This window comes from Nematolebias whitei, chromosome 15 (genome assembly GCF_014905685.2).
Source record: "Nematolebias whitei isolate Nwh7 chromosome 15, NemWhi1, whole genome shotgun sequence".
In the NCBI taxonomy this organism is placed as follows: Eukaryota; Metazoa; Chordata; class Actinopteri; order Cyprinodontiformes; family Rivulidae; genus Nematolebias; species Nematolebias whitei.
Window position 1 is genome coordinate 18664523 of NC_056512.1, and position 21586 is coordinate 18686108.

Sequence of the window (21586 nt, forward strand, 5' to 3'; positions counted from 1 at the left end):
CATGTTCACGTGTTTCAACAGTCAGTATCTTACCTGTTGTAGACAGCCCTTTGAGCAACTTATTTTAGAAAAATTGAGCTTGACTGTGAGCAGACCAATGAGCTAATGGCTAGTTTCAGCAACACCAAGACCAAAGTGGTCTGCTGCCATCTTAAACTAACTCCCATTTTAAATATTTTGCAGCAGGTTGAGCAAATTATTTTAAAATTTAATATTTATTTTAACTCATAAATCACAATTTTCTTGCAGGAAATAGCTGTCTGCACTGGAAGTGCTACATCTAGCTGCTCCTGTCACTGTGCCTGCAAATAACCAGCTAACAGCAAGGCAAAGTTTTTTTTAAATAGCATTAGCTTAAACCACATGTCAAACTCAAGGTTCGTGGGCCAAATTTGGCCCTTGTTAACATTTTATCTGGCCCCCAAGAAGATTTTAAAAAGTAAAATATTTTTATCTTGTCTCATACTACTTAAAAAACATATAAATGCTTAATTTAGTGCAAACTTCTCTTGCCCAATGGCTAAGTGAAATGTTTTTGACGAAAAACGGTTGGGTCATTCTGTCATTGTTGATTTGATGTGGAGGGAGCAACAGAGAACATTGACCGAGACAGATCAAGCTCTTGTTGATTAACCTGCAAGCCATAAAGAATGTTGTCCCTTGTAATTATGAACCCTCCCAACTTAAACCCTGTTCATTCTTTGAGACTGAAGTTCTTTTAGGATGAAAACAATCCTGTTTAACTCGTTTCTTCAAGCTGACGTCGTCGTCCTACTTTTAAGAACATGGAAACACAAACACTACAAGTGCAACAAACAGAGTAGGTTATGGGAAACTAGTTATTGGCTAACATCTGTTGGTTCAGCACAGATGTGTCTGTCTGTGGGTGACGAGAAGGAAATAAACATGGACATAAACATGGCTTTATCTCCATGAGTGATTCTGAAGCTCAGAGGAAGTGTGGAGTTTTGGGGTTGGGTTTGTTTTGGAGGAAAAACAACTAGAATTTGCTTTTTCTCCTCAAGTGGATAATTTCACTTCCTCCACGGCAATTTTATTTTTGTTTTCCAGACTGCATCGGGCTGAATCCGCAGACGTACAGTTCTGCTCTGAGAAATGATGACTACAAGAACTTAACTCTCCAGTTTCACAAGTTAGATGCAGTTTTTTTTTTTGAATTACAAAAAATATGACTTGTTTTCTTTTAAAGCCGCTCACATCGTCAGAATATTTTGGTGGTGTTTTCCATCTACAGGCTGATCAACGTCACAGTCGACTTCCAGCTGAAGGCCATCAACATTCAGACGGTCATAAACAATGAAATCCCTGACTGCTACACCTTCGCTATCACTGTGAGCTGACTGACCATACAAAAACTGTGTGTGTGTGCATCTTTGGAGTTTATTTTTTATTTAACCTTTATTTATACAGATAATCACATTGAGCCTCGATGACTCCTTTACAAGTGAGGCTTGTTTAGACAGACAAAAAACTAATTAAAGTGACGTGTTTAGGATTTGGAATAAAAACAATTCCTAACAGACTCCTTGACCAAGGAGAGATAGCTTGAAATTGAAAAAAAAAACCACCCCGCACATAAGCACATAGTGACGCAGACATTCTGCAGCAGAGTGGAGATGACAAGGGCAGTGAGTGTGTCCAAGGACACTCCAGAGGCACTGTAGGAGTTCTGATGAGAATGGTATAATCAACCAGTTCCCTCTGGTGAGATCCGTAAACACTCTCAGGGGTGTCAAAATCAACCTAGGACAGTGCCAGAGAGAATCCAAGAGTCCTGAAATGATGATACAATGTTTATTCATCCGGGTCCCTCTCATAGGTCCGTAGACTTCCTCGGTGGGAGATGGGAGGGGTCAAAGTATTGAGATTTACAGGGCCTCCAGGCGAATTGAGATAAGGCCAGCCGGGGAGCCGAATTCAGATAAACGCTTGTTTTGGGGACAGGCAGAACTTTACTGATTTATGTCTGCCTCGAGTCTTTACTGGTCCTCACAGAGATCCTGAAACGTCCAAATGAAGTGGGCACTTGGCTGGTCCGTGCCTGAGAGTATTCCCCAACATCTGGTCCGTCCTGCCAGCGAATCACATCCAGTTTGCAGTTCAGCTTGCAAAGCAAAGAGTTAACCCAATCCAAGATTAAAGATTATATCTTAATGGTTAAATGCTTAATTTGAGAGGATTAAACGTGGTTACACATTTTTCTGCATGTGTTTGTTAATGCCAATTCAGCATTTGCACTATTATCCTGGTTTTTTTAATGTATATATTTTGGCTTCTATTTACCGCTGCATATTTTGTGCTATTTAAACCTTTCCTATATTAAAACGTTTAGCTCGTTCAGGGGATCAGTGCTATTACTTTTAGTTTTTGTAACATTTATACGTTTTTAAAATATTTCAGCAGTATTTCCATAATAAACTCTCTATTAAAATACGTTCAGATCTTTTCAAATCCCTTGAAATTTACTTCACCAAGCTAGTGCTAATGCTAATTCTGCTACGGCTAGCTGATAAATGCAATTAGTCTAAACAGTGTTCATATCTATTGGTTTCAGCTGTGCTCTGCAGTCATTGTGACACCCGGCAACACTGTACGTTGAAAACTAATAAAACAAATTTACAATCGAACTAATATACATCTGTCTGCACACGTCAACAACAAACAGACGTAAAAGATCAAGACTGGAGTAACACCAACTTTGAGTACTGGAAATATATGTAAATGTATTTTAACATGTAATGCTTAATTTTACATTTTTTAAAAGGTCAACAAATTCTAAATCTACTAATGCTAATTTTACTTCTTCTAATTGTACTTATGCTAGTACTACCACTGCTAATGCAAAATGTATTCATGCTAACGCCAGTTCTATTCATACTAATGAGCTTGGTTCTGCTAAAGGTTTCTTCCTCACAAGGGAGTTTTTCCTTTCCACTGTCGCCTTCATGCTCAAGATGAGAGTCTGCAGTGAAGTTAAACTCAAAGCAGTCTGCTCCTCAGATAAATAATGTTTACTTGTTTTTTATATAAATGAATGTTTCTGTTCAGTGCCCTGAGATGATTCTGCTGTGATTTGGCTCTATATAAATCATCTGAATTGAATTAAACTGAACTAATACTAATACAAGAGATGTCCCGATACGAGTTCATCAGATTGAGTACAGTAGTTCTTCGCTACTTGGCGGTTCGACTTTCGCGGACTTGCTCTGTCGCGGTTTTTCAAATTAAGATTGGACATGACACACAATTGGCTGATTGCTGCACTATCGACATGGAATTTTTATTTAAAATAATTATTTTGAATTATTTAACATCTGCTGCACCTGTGTGCAGCCCACAGCAGGTGCAGGGAGAAGTTCCCGCCTGCAGCATTCATTCATTCATTCAACCTTTCTTTAAACAGCTAAATCACATTGAGCCTCAAAGACTCATTTACAAGTGAGACCTGTTTGGACAGACAATGAAGTGATGAAAGTGACAACATGGGTTTTTGGAGGCAAACAAATTCCTAACATGCTCTTAATCTTTGGCTGAAGATTAAGAGCATGAAAATGAAAAAAAACCTCTCACACAAGCACATAATGACGCCGACATTCCACGGGGGGGCGGGGGATGCAAGGGCGGTGAGCATGTCCAGAGACACTCGCAGAGGCACTGCAAGAGTTCAGATAAGAGTGATAAATCGCTCGAGTTCACATAATTCCCTCTGGAGATACCTGTAAACTCTCAGTGGGTGCAGAGGTCGGCCAAGGACGACGTAAGATAGAATCCAAAGAGTCCTGAAATGATGACAGAATGCTTATTCAGCCGGGCCCTTCTGATTGGTCCGTAGACTTCCTCGATGGGAGACGGGGGGAGGGGCAGAGCATCATGGTTTACAGAGCTTTCACGTGATTTAAGATACGATGACCTGTCAAGACCAGTCAGGGAGCCGAATTCAGATAAACACAATTGTTTTGGGGACAGACAGAATTTTGATTATGTCTACCATGAGTCTATGTTGGCCATTTCGGTTCCGAAATATCCAAATTGAGTGGCCACACAACTGGTCCATGCCTGAGAATGTTCTCCGAGATCTGATCCATCCTGCAAAAGTTAGCAATAGAGTCTGGGCACTCGAGGCATGAACCAAACCATCATATAAGGCAGGCAGCCTGACCAGGGCCAAATTTGCTGCCGACGACTTCCTTGTTTGTTGCTATACCAGGAACCAGCCAAATCCAAAAAGCAGGAAACCAGTTATCATAAATCCAATTTTATATATATACGCCCTTAACATCCACGATTGACAGCAGAAAAAGGCACATCATCAAGTCTTCCAAGTCGATGAAGTATCCAGCTGCGTGCGTGCCATCAGGGCAAATCAGATTACCTAAAGCTTGTCTTCTCTTCGAAGAAATGTTACCAATTGCATTGAGGGACCAACTGACCAAATTCAAATCCATAAATTATGATTCGGAAGATTTGTAAAAGAGAGGCTCTAAAGCAGATTCACAGACAGGACAGAGCAAAGCGAAGCAGAGAGGGAGAGGAGGGGAAGCAGAGAGGGAGAGGAGAGGAAAGGCGTCCGCCCTTGCAAGAGCGAGTGTTGAAGTGATGTGATGATCTCCGCTCTCTGCCACCTGCCAGCGATTGCAGCGGAGAAGTGGGCATGGCCAAGAGCACTGGAAGGTGGCAGAGAGCTGAGATTATGTCATGCTGTGCTCTTTTAGAGTGTTTAGCATTTAGAAACATTGTTTAGAATATTGCAAGAGTGTGGGAAGGGTTTAAAATGGGGAAGGGAGGGTTGAGGAGACAGACAAAGCATCCTTGTTTTTTCTAAACATGCCAGGAGGAGTTGACATAAGTCCGGCATCAAGGCCACAGTTTTGGGTCAGGCAGAACTCGTGAATTGCTCTTTCTTCCTTTTAAAGCCTCGCTGGTATTTTCCTCTGATGGAAACTCCAAAACAGCCGAATTGATTCCTTAAAGCCGAGCTCACAGCTTCTCCAAGAATATTCCCACTTTCTTGTGTGCTGCTAGAGAGTTCACAGTCCTGATAACAGCTCTCTGACACAGCTGTGCATAATGCAGTCTGAGCGCTGCCGAGCTTCGACACATCCACATGAATGGATAGACAATCCAGATTTCACCAACAAAACAGCAAAAAAACTGTTGTCATCATGAATCCAATTCGTTTCTGTCGAGGTCAGAGGGTCCTCCTTACCCTGTCTCCTGTCGGGAGAAGTTGATCAATTTGTTGAGAGACCAGCTGATCCTTCGAATTAGGATGTATGCAGAACAAAAAGAGACTCTTTAAGGGTTCACAGGACGAAAGGGGGGGGGGGGGTATGGAGCGCTGGGAAAACACGTCTGACTTTACCGGAGTACAGGGAGAAAAAAAAACAACTTGTACTAATTGTTCCTACTTCGTAGTTTTAGTACTTCAGTTAGTACTTAAACATGGACAGTTTTTATGTTTTGTCATCGGTAACTTGCAAAGCGGAAGAGCAAATGACTTCACCAAGTATTAAAGTGGTATCAGGGTGTTTTTATGAATACAAGTACGAGTATATGATGCAGGTATCGGGTCCCAATACTGATATTGGTGTCCATATTGGGACACCTCATTAAATACAGTACTGCTAATGATAATTCTACAAATTACAATTCTAGTTAAACTCAACTGACTTTTTTCCACTTAACATTATCTAGCATTTTGTTACTTTTAACAAACATTTTGCTTTTTTTAGTGACTACAATTTTACAGTTCTTTAGCTAGCGTATTCCTTCTTTTAGTTTTTGTCATTACGGTAGCGTTTTGATTGTTTTAGCTCTTTGCTAGTGTTTTACTCAGTTTGAGCTTCAGTAAATTTCAGGAAAGTCACGCAGAACTCAGCATTCAGGCTGTATTGTCTCCAGTTTGACCTGGTTTTTGTTTGCGTGTTCAGATCGTCATGGACAACAAGGCGCATAGCGGCAAAGTTAAGATCAGCCTCCAGAACCAGGCCTCCATAAAAGAGTGTAAAGATCCCAACGTGTCGGGGCACGGTGAGTGAGTGGACAGGTTGTAAATATTGTGTCACTTTTATAACTCCTTTTGATTTTAGTCACCTCTGTTCTCTTCTGTCAGCTGAAAGCTACGCTCTGGAGTTCTTCGACGTTTTGGTGATGATCGTTTGCCTGCTGTCGTTGCTGCTCTGTGGCCGCTCCATCCTCAGAGGAATCCTCCTGCAGGACGTAAGACAACAGGACAAACACTTTCTTTAACTTGTTTTCACCCCGAAACAAAAGCTGTTCTCTATAAATTTTTTAATCATTAAAAAATGTTTGCAACATCAAAACAAATGGAACTTATAAATAAATAAATAAAACTTTCCACAAACACAATACTGATGAACCTTAAACATGGCGTACAATTGATCATGGCTTCTCATGCAAGAGCCTTTCAAGTCCCGTATTTTCTGCCGTACAAGTCGCATCAGTCCAAAAATGTCTAATAAAGTGGATAAAACATAAATAAGTCGCTTTGCTGTATATGGCGCATCTATTATGCGTCACCGCTGACGAGTCGCGTTTGTTACGCGTCACCGTTAACAACCTGGAAACGTGGGCCGGTGTTGTGCCAAACTTCGATTGGCTAACAAAATGGCAGCTGCAAGAGCGTGCACGGGAGGTCTTGAACAAGAATTGAACAAGAATAACACTTAAAAACAATTATTTGTTTGCTCGAAATTATAGCAAAGGTGTGTCTCAGTCTAACTTTTTTTTAATAAATGCACTTTGACAGTCAAATCAGCTGCATTTAAAAAAAAACTGAGGGAGGACTCGCTGTGCATTTCATCGAAATTTAACAAGTTAACCACCTAAAAACAATTATTTGTTTGCTCGACATTATAGTAAAGGTGTGTCTTAGTTGAACTTTTCCTTAATATATGCACTTTAATGGTCAAATCAGCTGCATTTCGCTGGGGTGGTGCAGCAAAATGCAGCTGATTTGACGTTTGCTCCAGGAGTTCCTGAGCAAAACAAATGTAGCTGCTATGGCAAGCCAAGTGTCTCATTAATTCCCACTTTTACCTATTAATGAGACATTTGGCTTGCCATAAGACTCGACGGCCCTCTATTGGCCACAAATGGTTATGTTTAATCAACAAAGTCCATGCTCAATAATCCAGGTATACAACCCATCAATTTTCAGTCAGGTCATCTGGACAGTTTCTTTTTTGTGCTGAAATGTTTTACCTTCTATCCAGATGGCTTCATCAGTCAAGGAAACACATAACACAAAACTGATTCTTCCTCCAACAGCTTACTCCAAAGTGGAACAAACCAGTTATGTTGGTGCTAAGATGGTGTCTTTGGCACACCCCCTCCTCCAGTGCCAGCCCTCTCCCTCGTCGACAGTCATGTCAAACTGGTTCAAAACCAACAAAGTCCATGCTCAGCTCAAAAAAAGAAAATGTCCAGATGACCTGAATGAAAATTGTTGGGCAATGTTTAATATTTTCATGTCAGAATGAATGAAATGGTCAAATTTCAACCAAAAATTGGGTTATAAATATGGGGAAAATACGTATATTAGTCGCTTCAGTGTATAAGTCGCAGGACTTGCAAATTTATTAAAAAAGATGCAACTTATATGGCGAAAAATATGGTAAACGGCAAAAGTAAAGTACATTCTCTTTCAGTTCTTGAGTTTATGTATCAAGACATAACAAAACTGATCTTGTCTTAAGCAGGTTATAAAATCATTCAACTCTAATCTTGTGTACAAAAAACACTGATCAGATTCCATCGTGTCATTTATTCAACAAAAATAAAGGTGAAATGGAAAATCTGTGTGGAAAAATAACAAGTCCACTTTATGATTCAACCTCAGAATTACCAGCACTAATTTCTAGCTGTGGATTTCTGTAGAATTGTATCAATCTCTTACATGTTGTAATTAATTGTCAATCTACATACGGTGCCTTGCGAAAGTATTCGGCCCCCTTGAACTTTTCAACCTTTTGCCACATTTCAGGCTTCAAACATAAAGATATAAAATTTTAATTTTTTGTGAAGAATCAACAACAAGTGGGTCACAATCGTGAAGTGGAATGAAATTTATTGGATGTGTCAAACTTTTATAATAAATAAAAAACTGAAAAGTGGGGCGTGCAATATTATTGGGCCCCCTTGCGTTAATACTTTGTAGCTCCGCCTTTTGCTGCAGTTCCAGCTGCAAGTCTCTTGGGGTTTGTCTCTATCAGTTTTGAACATGGAGACACTGAAATTCTGCCCATTCTTCCTGCAAAACAGCTCGAGCTCAGTGAGTTTGGATGGAGAGCGTTTGTGAACAGCAGTCTTCAGCTCTTTCCACAGATTCTCAATTGGATTCAGTTCTGGACTTTGACTTGTCCGTTCCAAAACCTGGATACGTTTATTTGTGAACCATTCCATTGTAGATGTGTCTTTATGTTTTGGATCATTGTCTTGTTGGAAGATAAATCTCTGTCCCAGTCTCAGGTCTCTTGCAGACTCAAACAGGTTTTCTTCCAGACTGGTCCTGTATTTGGACCCATCCATCTTCCCATCAATTCTGACCATCTTCCCTGTCCCTGCTGACGAAAAGCAGGCCCAAACCATGATGCTGCCACCACCATGTTTGACAGTGGGGACGGTGTGTTCAGGGTGATGAGCTGTGTTGCTTTTACACCAAACATATTGTTTTGCATTGTGGCCAAACAGTTTGATTTTGGTTTCATGTGTCCAGAGCACCTTCTTCCACATGTTTGGTGTGTCTCCCAGGTGCTTGTGACAAACTTTAAACAACATTTTTATGGATATTTTTGAGAAATGGCTTTCTTCTTGCCACTCTTCCATAAAGGCCAGATTTGTGCAGTGTACGACTGATTGTTGTCCTGTGGACAGACTCTCCCACCTCAGCTGTAGATCTCTGCAGTTCCTCCAGAGTGATCATGGGCCTCTTGGCTGCATCTCTGATCAGTCTTCTCCTTGTTCCAGATGAAAGTTTAGAGGGACGGCCGGGTCTTGGTAGATTTGCAGTGGTCTGCTACTCCTTCCATTTCAATATGATTGCTTGCACAGTGCTCCTTGGGAAGTTTAAAGCTTGGGAAATCTTTTTGTATCCAAATCCGGCTTTAAACTTCTCCACAACAGTATCTCTGACCTGCCTGGTGTGTTCCTTGGTCTTCATGATGCTCTCTGTGCTTTGAACAGAACCCTGAGACTATCACAGAGCAGGTGCATTTATACGGAGACTTGATTACACACAGGTGGATTCTATTTATCATCATCAGTCATTTGGGACAACATTGGATCATTCATAGATCCTCACTGAACTTCTGGAGTGAGTTTGCTGCACTGAAAGTAAAGGGGACGAATAATATTGCACGCCCCACTTTTCAGTTTTTTATTTGTTAAAAAAGTTTGACCCATCCAATAAATTTCATTCCACTTCATGATTGTGTCCCACTTGTTACTGATTCTTCACAAAAAATTAAAATTTTATATCTTTATGTTTGAAGCCTGAAATGTGGCAAAAGGTTGAAAAGTTCAAGGGGGACAAATACTTTCTCAAGGCACTGTGTGTGTGTCTTATCTCACTCAGCCTTATGTAGATGAACAGATGCTGGGATATATTCATCATTTAACGCGAGTTCCTCATTTTTCTGGACTGAATAAAACGTGCATTGAATTTAAGGAAATGCAAACGTGAGACGTCATTTAAATTTGACCCATCAAAATGAATGCGGTCATTTATTTACAGAATCAAATTTAACATCAAACATTTACATTAATTTGGCACATTATGAAAATAACAACATAAGCAATCAATCAGGAAAAATCATACGGCCATGATTTTTCCGTTGCTGCACCACAGACATTTATAAAACTGTACAACTATGATCTTTTGCCCACATGAATGTGGGTGAGCATTTTACACAGACATTTCTAAATATCTGGGAGAATTTCTACTTGATAGAAAAGTTTAAGATGAAAGATGAAGTTTAAAGGGGAGAAAGATGGTGTTTGAGGTAGAGTGTTGAACAGAACGGCACTCTCCGGGCTTTCTTCAGCTTTTCCTCACAGTACACTTAGGTGGTGAAAACGACTCTTTTACCTGGAGATGTCTCAGGCGAGATTCCGTTTAACGCACCCTTTCAGCGTCTCCGTAGGATGCTGTTACTCGTCCGGAGTAGCGGCGAGATTCTGTCCGCCACAGCTCACCTCAGTGGAAATGTTATAATCCCATGAACTCGGAAGAGCTTCGTTGTCATGTCAGGAACTCCAACAGCACTCCATCAGAACTTTAGCTCTCGTGTAGTTTACAGAACTCCCACAGAACTCTTGAAGTCTGACAACTCTCCAACTCTGTAACTCCGTGAGTCTCTGAGTCTCTGTGAGTCTGTGTAGACCAGGAAGTACTGACATTTTAAAGGCTCTTTCCCGGTTCACTTTTTGGGATTTTTCATTGGTCAGAAACGACCAGAAGGGGTGTGTTTTTGTGACGTAAGGGGTTAGAGACAGCGAGAATTGTTATGAGACAGCTCAGAAATGTTCTCACAGACCGAGAGGGTTCTGTTTTGGCGTGCCTAAGACACAGGTGCAAAACATCTCTATTTACGTCTGAGAGGATTCTAAAACATGACAGTTTTAACATAACAACTTGTTTTTCGTTTGACTGTAACCTTGTAAACGCACACACTTGCTCATTCAAAAGCAGAAATCAGAAAAATGCATAAACTCTGCACAGCTTTTAACATGAGAATAAAATCATTACTCAGTTAATAAAATTGATTAGTTCACTGCAACATCTAAAATGGTTTGAACTAAGACACTTTGATTATCAACATTTGTAAGATAGTAATGATAATAAAAAGAGAGTGTTCTTTTCACTTGAATCTTCAAGAAAGAAAGTCTCAGGATGGGTGAACCTGTATTTATGGAGTCAAATACATGAAATGACAGCTTCTGTCCCACAAGGTTCTAAAGGTCAAGAGTTTTGACCTTAGACTGGGTTTCGACGTAGGCTTAGTCCACTACACTTATTACCTGAACCCCTCACTCACTGCTTATTGAATTAAGAAAGCTCCACGGATGAGGAGCGAAACATCTTCTGTTACAAATAAAATCCAGTTTTTTTTATATTGAACATTTTTTGAATCTCTTACATGGTTGTGGAGGAATTCTGGACCACTCTTTCCAGCATTGCTTCAGTTCATTGACGTTTGCAGATATTTGTGTCTGCTCAGCTCTCTGAAGGTTCCACCACAGCTTTCAAATCAGCTCTGGACTTTCACTGAATCATCCAGCACATTCATTCTCCTCTTTTTCAACCATTCTGTTGTAGATTTTCTGCCTTGTTCGAGATCTTTGCTCAGCTTCAGATGTTGGACTTTAGAGTCCTTTGGTAGACAGAAGAGTTCAGCCGATGGCAAGAAGTCTAGATCCTGCTGCAAAACAAGCACGAAACATCAAATTTTTCATTTTGACTTTAATTAAATAACATGTTGGAAGTGAATGTGTTTTTGTACAGTTGAGGTTAGATTTAAATAGTTTTAGAACCCGAACAGTTGTCAGAACATTACAAAAGGTGTTCCTCAAGGATCTACTTTTGTACACCTTAGATTAAAACATGAGGCAGAATGTCTCAGATGCACTTATCCATCTTAATGCTGATGATACAGTTGTTTACTGTCATGCTTTTGTCCTAGATTTTTTGACATTATTCAGTCATATTTGGTACTAAATGCTCCGCACAGAGGGCTGTGGTAGCTCGGTGGTCTGTGGTTGTGTCAGGAAGGGCTTCTGGCGTAAAATCAACTGCCAAGTCTTCGTGCAAGTCAGTTCGCTGTGGCAACCCCTGAAGAAGAGAGCAGCTAAATTGGTACTAAATGCTGCCAAAACTAAAAGATTGCTCTCACTTGATATAAACTGGATGAAAAAGAAGGAAAAACAAATAAATAAAATGTTTTTGCATATCTCTGCTTTCCTAAATCAGGAGCTCGTGCAGTTTTTTCATCACAAACTTGGCCGCAGTGTGTGCTGGGAGGACAGAATGGAGTTCATTAATGGCTGGTACATCCTGCTCATCATCAGCGACTTGTTCACCATCGTTGGCAGCTTCATCAAAATTGGGATAGAGTCCAAGGTAGTTTCCACTTCCTGTTTTTCTCGTTAATAAACTGGAAAAATTTTGCCGCACTGTAAAAACCCTTGTGTGATTAACTGTGTCGTCCTTGTGTTGAAGACGTTATCATCATATGACGTTTGCGGGATTCTGTTGGGAACCTCGACTCTGCTGGTGTGGGTGGGAGTCATCCGCTACTTCAGTTTCTTTCAGAAATACAATGTATGTAAAACTTTGACTCTTGAGTATTTTAAATACGTGTAAAAATTGACTGATGTCTGTTGTCCAAAAAAAGAAAAACAAAACAACTGGACTTCTGTTCTGAAGTTGAAGATGATACTTCCCTAATGAGTAGCTTAATTGTTAAGAAAGCTACACAGATAGGAAGCAAAGCGTTGTCCAGTTGTTTTGTTATTTTGTTTATTTTTTATTTACCGTGTCCTGGATGACACACCATTCCACTGAGTTTGCTTCTTTTTCTTATTGCTACAGATCTTGATTGTGACTCTGAGAGCTGCGTTTCCTAACGTCATCCGGTTCTGCTGCTGCGCAGCTGCTATTTATTTTGGTTATTGCTTCTGTGGGTGGATTGTGCTCGGACCCTATCATACTAAGGTACACACACTCTGCTGTAGCTTTACACAGAAACTAGCCACTAAAATCATGTGTACCTGTCAGCACCGCCTAATCAATTCAGTTTATTAGAATTAAGACAATGGACCTATGCAAAATACATCTGAATAATCAAGTTAAATTGAAAAAAAATGTCCTAAATAATTTTAAAAATGTGTAAAGTGATGCAAAATGTAGGAATAGCTGAAAGTCATTCCCAACTAGACCTGGTGTATTCGTTTCACTGTATAAGTTCGATTTATTTTGAATAATAGACTTAATTGAGGTGATTCGGGCATCTGGTAAGGATGCTCCCTGGGTGAGGCCTCCCTAGGGAGGTGCTTCAGGCATGTCCGACTTGGAGGAGACCCCGAGGAAGACCCAGTATACGCTGGAGAGACTGTCTCTCGGTTGGCCTGGGAGCACCTTGGAGTCCTCCCAGAAGAGCTGGAAGAGGTGGCTGTGGAAAGAGATGTCTGGACCTCCCTGCTCAAGGTGCTGCCTCCGCGACCCACTTTGGAATTAATGGATGATGGACTTAATTGATTAACAAACAAATAGCTTACAAAAAATCAAACAAAAAACCCTCAATTGTGCACAAAAAAGTAACCAAAAAGTTATCTGACGTTAAATGTAGGTTTTGTGTGTTAAACTTGTGTAAATGTGTATAAATGACCCACCTAAGCCCACTAAAAAAAAGCCACCTCAGAATTGTGAGTTCTGAAAGCCAGTCCTGAGCTTTTATCCAATCATATTTCAACCATCATGTGTTGCTAGGGTTAAATAAATCTGCCCAGAGGCCTTCAGAATCAACAGTGCAGACACCTGCAGGTTTAAACAAATGGCAATGAAACTGCTCCTTTGACCAATCAGATGTTGAGCTGGTGACACCAGGACCTTCTAGCAGACATTCTGTTGTTTGATTGGACGGTCATCGAGCGAACTGTCAGAGCTAGGAACTATCTATCCTCTACAAGCTAAATGTCGAGCGGACATTCTCAGCCCTAAAGTGAAATTTTCATTCAACCTTTATGTATACAGGTTAGTCTGATTGAGTCACGAGGACTCGTTTACAAGAGAGAGACCTGTAACTGAATTAAAACTTTTAGTGTTAGCTTCCACGGCGTTAGAAAGGACTTACTGTTGAAACAGAAACCCTATAATGACCTGTAGGACAGAGGAACTGAACTCTTCTTGAGGAAAGAAAGGAGGATGGGGTTTGAGTACAGATAATCAAGACTTTTGGTGAGTAAAATGCATTTTATTCAAATTGTTAATAAATGTTTGTCAATTTAGTGAATATTAATGATTTTGGTAAATATGTAAAAATATATGCTGTGGCTACATCCATCCATTATATTTACCCGCTTCTTCCTTTTTGGATCGTGGGGGTCACTAGTGCCCATATCCAGCAATCACTGTGCAAGACATGGGGTACACCCTGGACAGGTCTCCAGTCCATCACGTGGACACATAGAGACAAATGAGACAAACAACCATTCACTCTCTCACTCACACCTAGAGACAATTTAGAGTTACCAATCAGCCTAACATGCATGTTTTTGGGCTGTGGGAGGAAACTGGAGTACACAGAGAAAACCCACACATGCACGGAGAGAACATGCAAACTCCACCCAGAGATGTCCCCGGACCGGGATTTGTACCAGGGTGACCTGTTTGCTGAGAGGCGGCAGCTCTACCAACTGTGCCACCGTGCTGCCAGTTAAAGGAAACATTTTAAATTGTGTTAATTGGGTTTCTTACTTGAGTAATGGCATTTGTTATCACTGCATGAGATACCTGTATGTGATGCAGCATCGTATTATACTGTTTCTGTGTATAATTAATGGTTTCTGAAGCCATGGCGTCATAATGATGCTATTAAGAGGTGGATAAATTCAGGAAGACCACTGCTGAAGGCCTAGGTGTGAAATGCATGGCCCGCCATTGCAAAAGGGTAAACACTTCTGCAACTCACTGTTTATTTTGTTGCTTGTAAGTTATTTGTTCTCACAAAGTACAGCTTTTCAAACAAGAGTACCGCAAACGGCACTTTAGGTGCTCGTCGACAAACTTTTATTCAGCCATACAGCAATGTATAGCATTGGCCTGGACAAACAAATACCTTGTTGTTGACCTTTATTTGTGACCTTGACCTTAGAGCTGGAAATATGAAATGTGTATGTGACACTGTTTAGGGATGGTGCATATTTGTGTCAAATTTCATTCAGTTCTCTTGAGTGGATCAGATGTTATCCCACAGAAAAATCAAATACCTTGTTTAATTTTTGGCCTTGATTTATGACCTTGACTTTGAAGTTGGGGTGATGAAAATTATACATGACACTCTGTCTAGTGGTGTTACAAATGTGTATCAAGTTTAGTTAAATTATCTTGTGCGGATCAAAAGTTATGAGCAGGACTAGAAAAAATTTACGTATGTATGCTGACGATACCATAATCTATGTGTATAAAACCACTTAAATCTAAATATAATGTAAATAAATCAATCAATCAACACAACATCACAAAATCTAGTCTGGAAAGTTTTCTGGTTTGCTTGTGTCCAGTTTCGCTCCCTGTCCATGGTGTCGGAGTGCCTGTTTTCTCTCATCAACGGGGACGACATGTTCGTAACGTTTGCTGAGATGGAGCACAGCAGCCCACTGGTGTGGATCTTCAGCCAGGTCTACCTCTACACCTTCATCTCCCTCTTCATCTACATGGTGCTGTCGCTCTTCATCGCCCTTATCACCGGAGCCTACGACACCATCATGGTATGGTCATCCGTTTTGGTTTTGTTTTGTTTTGAGCCACACTAATGGCTTGAGATGTGCCATAGAAACAGTAAATGTTGATACCTGGCCGTCGGGTCATGTACTGTTTTTCAAACTCAACCGTTTGTGTTTTATCTAATCTTCGCTTTGTACTCCAGCAGGCCCAAACACAGGAGCAGGTCCACATCACAGACCTGCACGCGTTCATCGCACAGTGCACCGACACGCCCAGTTCTGGCAAGTTCCGTGGCCCCGAAGGCTCGTCGGGCTCTTACCTCTGCTGCTGCAAGTAGTGAGGAAGAGGAGGACATAATGGATTCATAAAGGGAGTAAGCAGCATGAGTGTGAAAGAGCAAGATTCTCTAGGTTTGTTTTTTGTCCTCTATCTTCAAAGCCCCACATTTCCGCTCCAGTGACGGCTGATGGAAATTGCTCTCCTTTCTACGGTCTCTCAGCAGGGAAGATAAAGACTTGGAGAATGAAGCGACTGACCTTGGGCCATTTTGTCCTCTGGTGACCGCATTTAAATTTTGCATTTGAATTTGTGCTGGGACGATAGATTGCACTGCACTGTCTCAAGCCCAATTATCGGCATGGGCTTTTGTACTGAATGAATAATTTATTGTCAGAACTTAGACGCACAATGCCAGTAAACATTATCACTCTAAACTGAACGCAAGGTCAACAAAGTATGAAGGCAACTTTTCTTTTATATAATTTATTTTGTACAGGGTTTTTTTCCTGATTAGATTTTTAAGTGGTTAAAATTAGTTGTTGCCTCTTGGTTTGTAAATATTCTACGAATTGTGGATGTCATAGTAGAAAAGGCACAATAATCAGCCAGGCAAGGTTAAATAATAATAATGATTACTTCCTTTTTTAAATGCATTAGATTCTGAACACATTTGTACTCAGTGGGGCTCCTCCACTTCAGTTTAATTTGCTCTGTCCTCATCTGTTTTGTTCACATCCTCCTCGGTGACTCTCAGGAGATGATGTCTGTACGAGGGAAGAACGAGCCCTGAGACCGACCAGTCAGTCATCACAATGTATGAAGTGTTGCTGCCATAAAGAGCTAGCTGATTGGACTCTAATGCACTGCAAGATAGTGCATTTTAGCAGAAAACTGCTTTAAAACAAAATAATTTGGTATGTCCAGACAAATTTAAGGGAAGTAAAAGTACAGTATACCCCCTTGTAAAATGGTGAAGATTAATGAAGACCAAGGCCCAGCAAAGCAGAGGATTGTTGGCTACGCTAACCGCTTTCAACCTGTTTATTAAAATAAACTAATTTCATTGTAATGTAACCCTTTTTTAAAGATGTTTTTCTTCTAATATAAATGCATTGCCCCATTTTAATAATACTCATTATGTAACAAGGTAAATCACTAAGACACTTGATATCACAGTAGATTTAGTCTTTCAGAGACAAATGCCAGTTCGATTTGTTTAAGCTAACTTACTAAAGTAGCAATGCTAACTTCTTTAACCCGTGTTAGTTTTCTTAATAAATTTGTGAGTCCATTCTAATGTAACGCCAAGTATATTATTTGAGTTGTACAACGTGCTCAGTGGCTTTCAGAGACCTAAGAAGTTTTTAGTTCAAACTAACTTGCTAGTGTTGCATTAGCTAGCATTAGCTAGCTGGTACTTCAGTTACCGCTTGCTTTTTAACGTTAATCTTTACATGTTTCATAGTCCAAAACAACTAAAACTATACGATAATGTTGTTACGATACTTTTTGAACTCAGTCATGGAAAAAAATTGTAGCCTATGTATTTTGTTGAGGGGGCAGCATGGTGGTGCAGTTGGTAGAGCTGCTGCCTCTCAGCGAGCAGGTTGCCAGTTCAAATCCCGGCCAGGGGCCTTTATGCGTGGAGTTTGCATGTTCTCTTCGTTCATTCGTGGGTTTTCTCCGGGTACTCCGGTTTCCTCCAACAAACCAAGAACATTCATGTTAGACTGATTGGTAACTCTAAATTGTCTCTAGGTGTGAGTGAGAGAGTGAATGGTTGTTTGTCTCGTTTGTCTCTATGTGTCTCTGTGATGGACTGGAGACCTGTCCAGGGTGTCCCCCGCCTCTCACACAGTGATGGCTGGACATGGGCACTGGCGACCCCCGCGACCCAAAAAGGAAGAAGCGGGTAAAGATAATGGATGGATGAATATTTTGTTGACTTATATTGTATGTAGGTCTACTGTAAGCAGCTTTAAAAGTACACACTGTCTTTGTTTGTTTGTTTGTTTGTTTAGTTGTTTGTTTTTTTGTCACACTTGTAAAAATGTTGACACTGAGCAATTTGGGAAATAATTACAGCCAGTAGTTTAATGTGTATATTAGTTTGTTCATTTCTACCAACCAGCACTTCTCTGTGACACTTTTAGGGAACAATAATTTGTGGAAGCATATTAAAATCTAAAATATGATTTCAACTTTTCTTTGTAAAATTTTATGACATTAATGTTTTTTGTACCACTGTTGATTTTTTTTTAATTTTTTTTTTTGGCACTTTACTATTTGCAATCATAAAAAGTTAAAACATGTATTTATTTATTTTTCTTATTATTTATTTATTTGAACCCTTTTATATGCTGTTATAGAGTTTCATTTTATTTAAATGTGGAGCCAAGGAGTTGAACATAATCTGCTAATTTTCTCCATGACTTTACAGGATGGTTGATCAGTGTTGACATGAATTAATCAAACCAGTTACTATTTGCTGTTAGTTTACTTGACGGTTTGTTGTTTTCATCATTTTTGCATCATGTTGACCAAGTCTTTTGTTTGTTTAGGTTTTCACCTTATTTTCTGTACAAATGTCTGAATAATGATCACACACTTCAATTAAATAAACTGGAAATACTCTTACCTGGGCCAGCAGGGCTTTTCATTTATTTTAAGGGATATTCTGGTTATTTTGAAGGGGTGCAGTAGTTGGGTGATGGGTTCCTATAGTTGCATGCCTCCACTTGTTAGGTGGTTCGTTCACATGTGATTTATTTTACAACCACTAGAGGGGGGGGAACATGTTCTCTGCTGCCATTAGGAAACCTTTACAGGAAATTAACACAATGGAACTTAACAGAAATGACTTGAAGGAAATAAAACACTGACTTTGAGCAAGCTGGGTAAAATATCATCAGCATTAAAGAGGAACAAAGCCATGCTAAAGCACTTAACCTTGAAGTCCACCATTATCCCGCCCTCGACTCAGCACGAGGTAAGGGGAAGCTGGGGCTGCCTCGGTCAGCTGGAGAAAACTCAGACTTGTGCAGGTGAACACAAATAAAGAGCACAGAGATGTACACACCACCTCTGGGGTGTGTCTGGTATTCCTGTCCAGCATGCTCAGTACCTGCATGCATTATTTACTGAGTGATGCCATCAGAGCTGACAGGAGCACCTAAGGTGACTGGCCTAACCTGGATGTCATCAGGTTTCAGGCAAAACACCTCTATGGAAAGAAAAACAACAAGAAGGACAACCTGTTTTTGGACCTTATCAGCCCCCAAACCAGATTTATTATCTACATTTACATCATTATCATAACATTCAGTAAGGATGACATTTGACCCATATAGCGCTGAAGGACATGCCCGTGTGCAAGCTTCTGTCCCATTAACGAGGTTCTTGTTGCCTTCTTTATTCACAGGTTGCTTGTCGGGGAGTGTAGAAGCATCCTGCATGCTAATGACATGCAGCGTTGGCAGGCTGTGTTCATCGGGGAGTCCATGTTGTGTTCAGAGAGCAGCAGCTGCACTGACGTGTGCAAACCTGCACCAACCTGGTATTCACACACATCTTTTCTAATATCTAACGATATTCTAGTCATTGGAGCGTGAAACGACACTCCTGCTGATGCCTCAGTGATAATGAGCCTCTGTGTCTGACGTGATGGGTGTGTCCGTGTGCAATCTGACTCCTTCATGCTAGAATCAAAAGAAACACAAGGAGAGCACACCTGCATCTCCTGCTGGTTCTATAGCTAACTGAAGGCCCAGGTGTCAAGAGGTGACTGAGTGTCAACACCCCTGTTTTTCTGTTTTGGTGCCATGACAGTCCCAGCTGGACTGCGTGCAGTGCAGATAACAACAATGGGATAAATAACAGAGGAACTGTGCACCGGGGTACACTGCCCTGCCCCTTCCTGTCTCTGCTGCCACTAACCACCGCCTGCGTGGAAAAAACCCCACCTTCCTCTCTTTGTTGTACCCAGTTGACCGTGCCAATATGTCCATCAACCTCCAGTCAGGAGGCACTGAACGCCTCAGATCACACCCTCTTCCTTCTCTCACACACACTCAATGAATGCAATGTTCACACACACCTACAGTCTGCGGGTGTCACTCTAACCTCGATACGGTCTGCATGAAGCACATGATTAGAGCTGCTTGTATTTCTGTGGCTGTAACTTAACCTCCAGTTATTATTCAGCTAAACAAATTGCATTATTCAGGGACTGATTACACTCAACAACAGCATGAAGGTGCTAATTAAGGGTGCCAGAGCAGAAACAGGAGCGTATTACTATTCCCCTGATATTCTTCTGTTTCTGTCACCATCTTTGAGTCACTATCCTTTTGTAGTTTTGGTGAAACTCAGAAATTTAGATTAAAACGTGCGGCTCAATCTGGAATTTAGTGGTTTGACTTGATAGCAGTAAATCGTATACCGGTAGGTATTATTTGCACAAAAAATTAATTCTACAATACAATAGTATTGTGGCAAAATATGTTAAAGCAAGCGGTACAACTATGTCTCCTGTCGCTGAGGGATTTGAACAGTGAATGTTTGTAGTTTTCTAGATATGTGTTTTTATGTACTGGATTTTGACATGGCAGCCACATAGGGAACTTTCTTATGCCTAGAGACACGCAAAAATGGAAGTTGGTGCGTTTACATGGTTTTAAATATTGACCCCAAGTTAGCAGACTGAGGAAGAGGCAGAGTCAGACGTACAAAAGGTAAGTGATTTTATTTACAGGCGCAGATATTTACAGTCTGGAAGGGAAGAAAAGGAACAAGGTGAGTATCTTGTAGATTGGCAGGTTGTTTGAATAATGAATGCTAGTTTTGAGGATGATCTCTGCTTACAAATGTTTGTGTTGTAGGCTGAGCTGGAGAGCAGGGAGAGAACGAAGTCCTATAGGTTTCCGGAGAAGGTGAGTGGCGTTGGAGAGAGGATCAGTTGTGAGGTGCTCGGTGGTGTTCTGATCCAGGTCGATGTTTGATGATTACACGATGATACCAGGACGAAGTCACAGAGGACAAAGGAGGTCTTGGAAGACTCGAGGACGCAGGACTTGGAAGTCACTGGAGAAAAGTACAAAAGCTAGTTAAACTGTTTGGAAACAGGTTTGCCGGCTGTCCATTATTTTACCATAAGGTATCATAATGTTCCAGCGTCGGAAGAACGTCTGGCAGGAGCTTAGTCCACAGAGTAGTCGTCCAGATCAGGTGCAGGTGTGGAGTGGTGGCTGATTGCAATGAGCTGTGGAGGAAGTGATTGTGGCTGGAAACCTAGGAATCCCACAGCGTTGCTTATTTTTCAAGCTATCATGCTCACAACATGACATCGTTTAAAAGATGGAAGTCACATGACTGAACTCTTATTTTGATATACATATATTTGACCAAATTTGTCACAATTGCAGTTTTGGGTTTACGAATGTGCAAATTGGACCTCATGTTGATGTCACGCATGCTAACGTTTGAGCTGTCTTTTGCAAACCTTTTGTGCCTGGGGCAGCTGTGGCTGAGTGGTTAGGCAGTCATCCTTCAATGCAAGAGATGGGGGTTCAATTCCACCAGCAGTCACATACCAAAGTGGCCCTGGGCAATACACTGAACCCCTCATTGCCTCTGATGTGTGTCCCATCGATGTATGAATGTGATAAAGCTCTGATTATTCTTTGTATATATATACATATATATATATATATATATACATATATATATAGATCTACCGGGTAGTAGAGTGCTGTATGAATGTTATAAAGCTCTGATTATTCTTTGTATAGATCTATATATATATATATATATATATATATATAT

General features: G+C 40.6%; 1 protein-coding gene across 1 annotated transcript in view; it reads left to right on the top strand.

Moving 5' to 3' along the window:
• The window catches only part of mcoln1b (mucolipin TRP cation channel 1b), a 20094-nt gene extending 3873 nt beyond the window's left edge, over positions 1-16221 (top strand). The window contains exons 4-13 of the mRNA XM_037689345.1: positions 22-38; positions 1072-1153; positions 1256-1352; positions 5952-6051; positions 6134-6240; positions 12011-12160; positions 12260-12361; positions 12632-12754; positions 15322-15528; positions 15690-16221. Coding sequence (XP_037545273.1) covers positions 22-38; positions 1072-1153; positions 1256-1352; positions 5952-6051; positions 6134-6240; positions 12011-12160; positions 12260-12361; positions 12632-12754; positions 15322-15528; positions 15690-15821 — 1117 coding nt within the window. The 3' untranslated portion in view covers positions 15822-16221. The remainder of the gene's footprint in view (positions 1-21; positions 39-1071; positions 1154-1255; positions 1353-5951; positions 6052-6133; positions 6241-12010; positions 12161-12259; positions 12362-12631; positions 12755-15321; positions 15529-15689) is intronic.
• The last annotated feature ends 5365 nt before the right edge of the window (positions 16222-21586 follow it).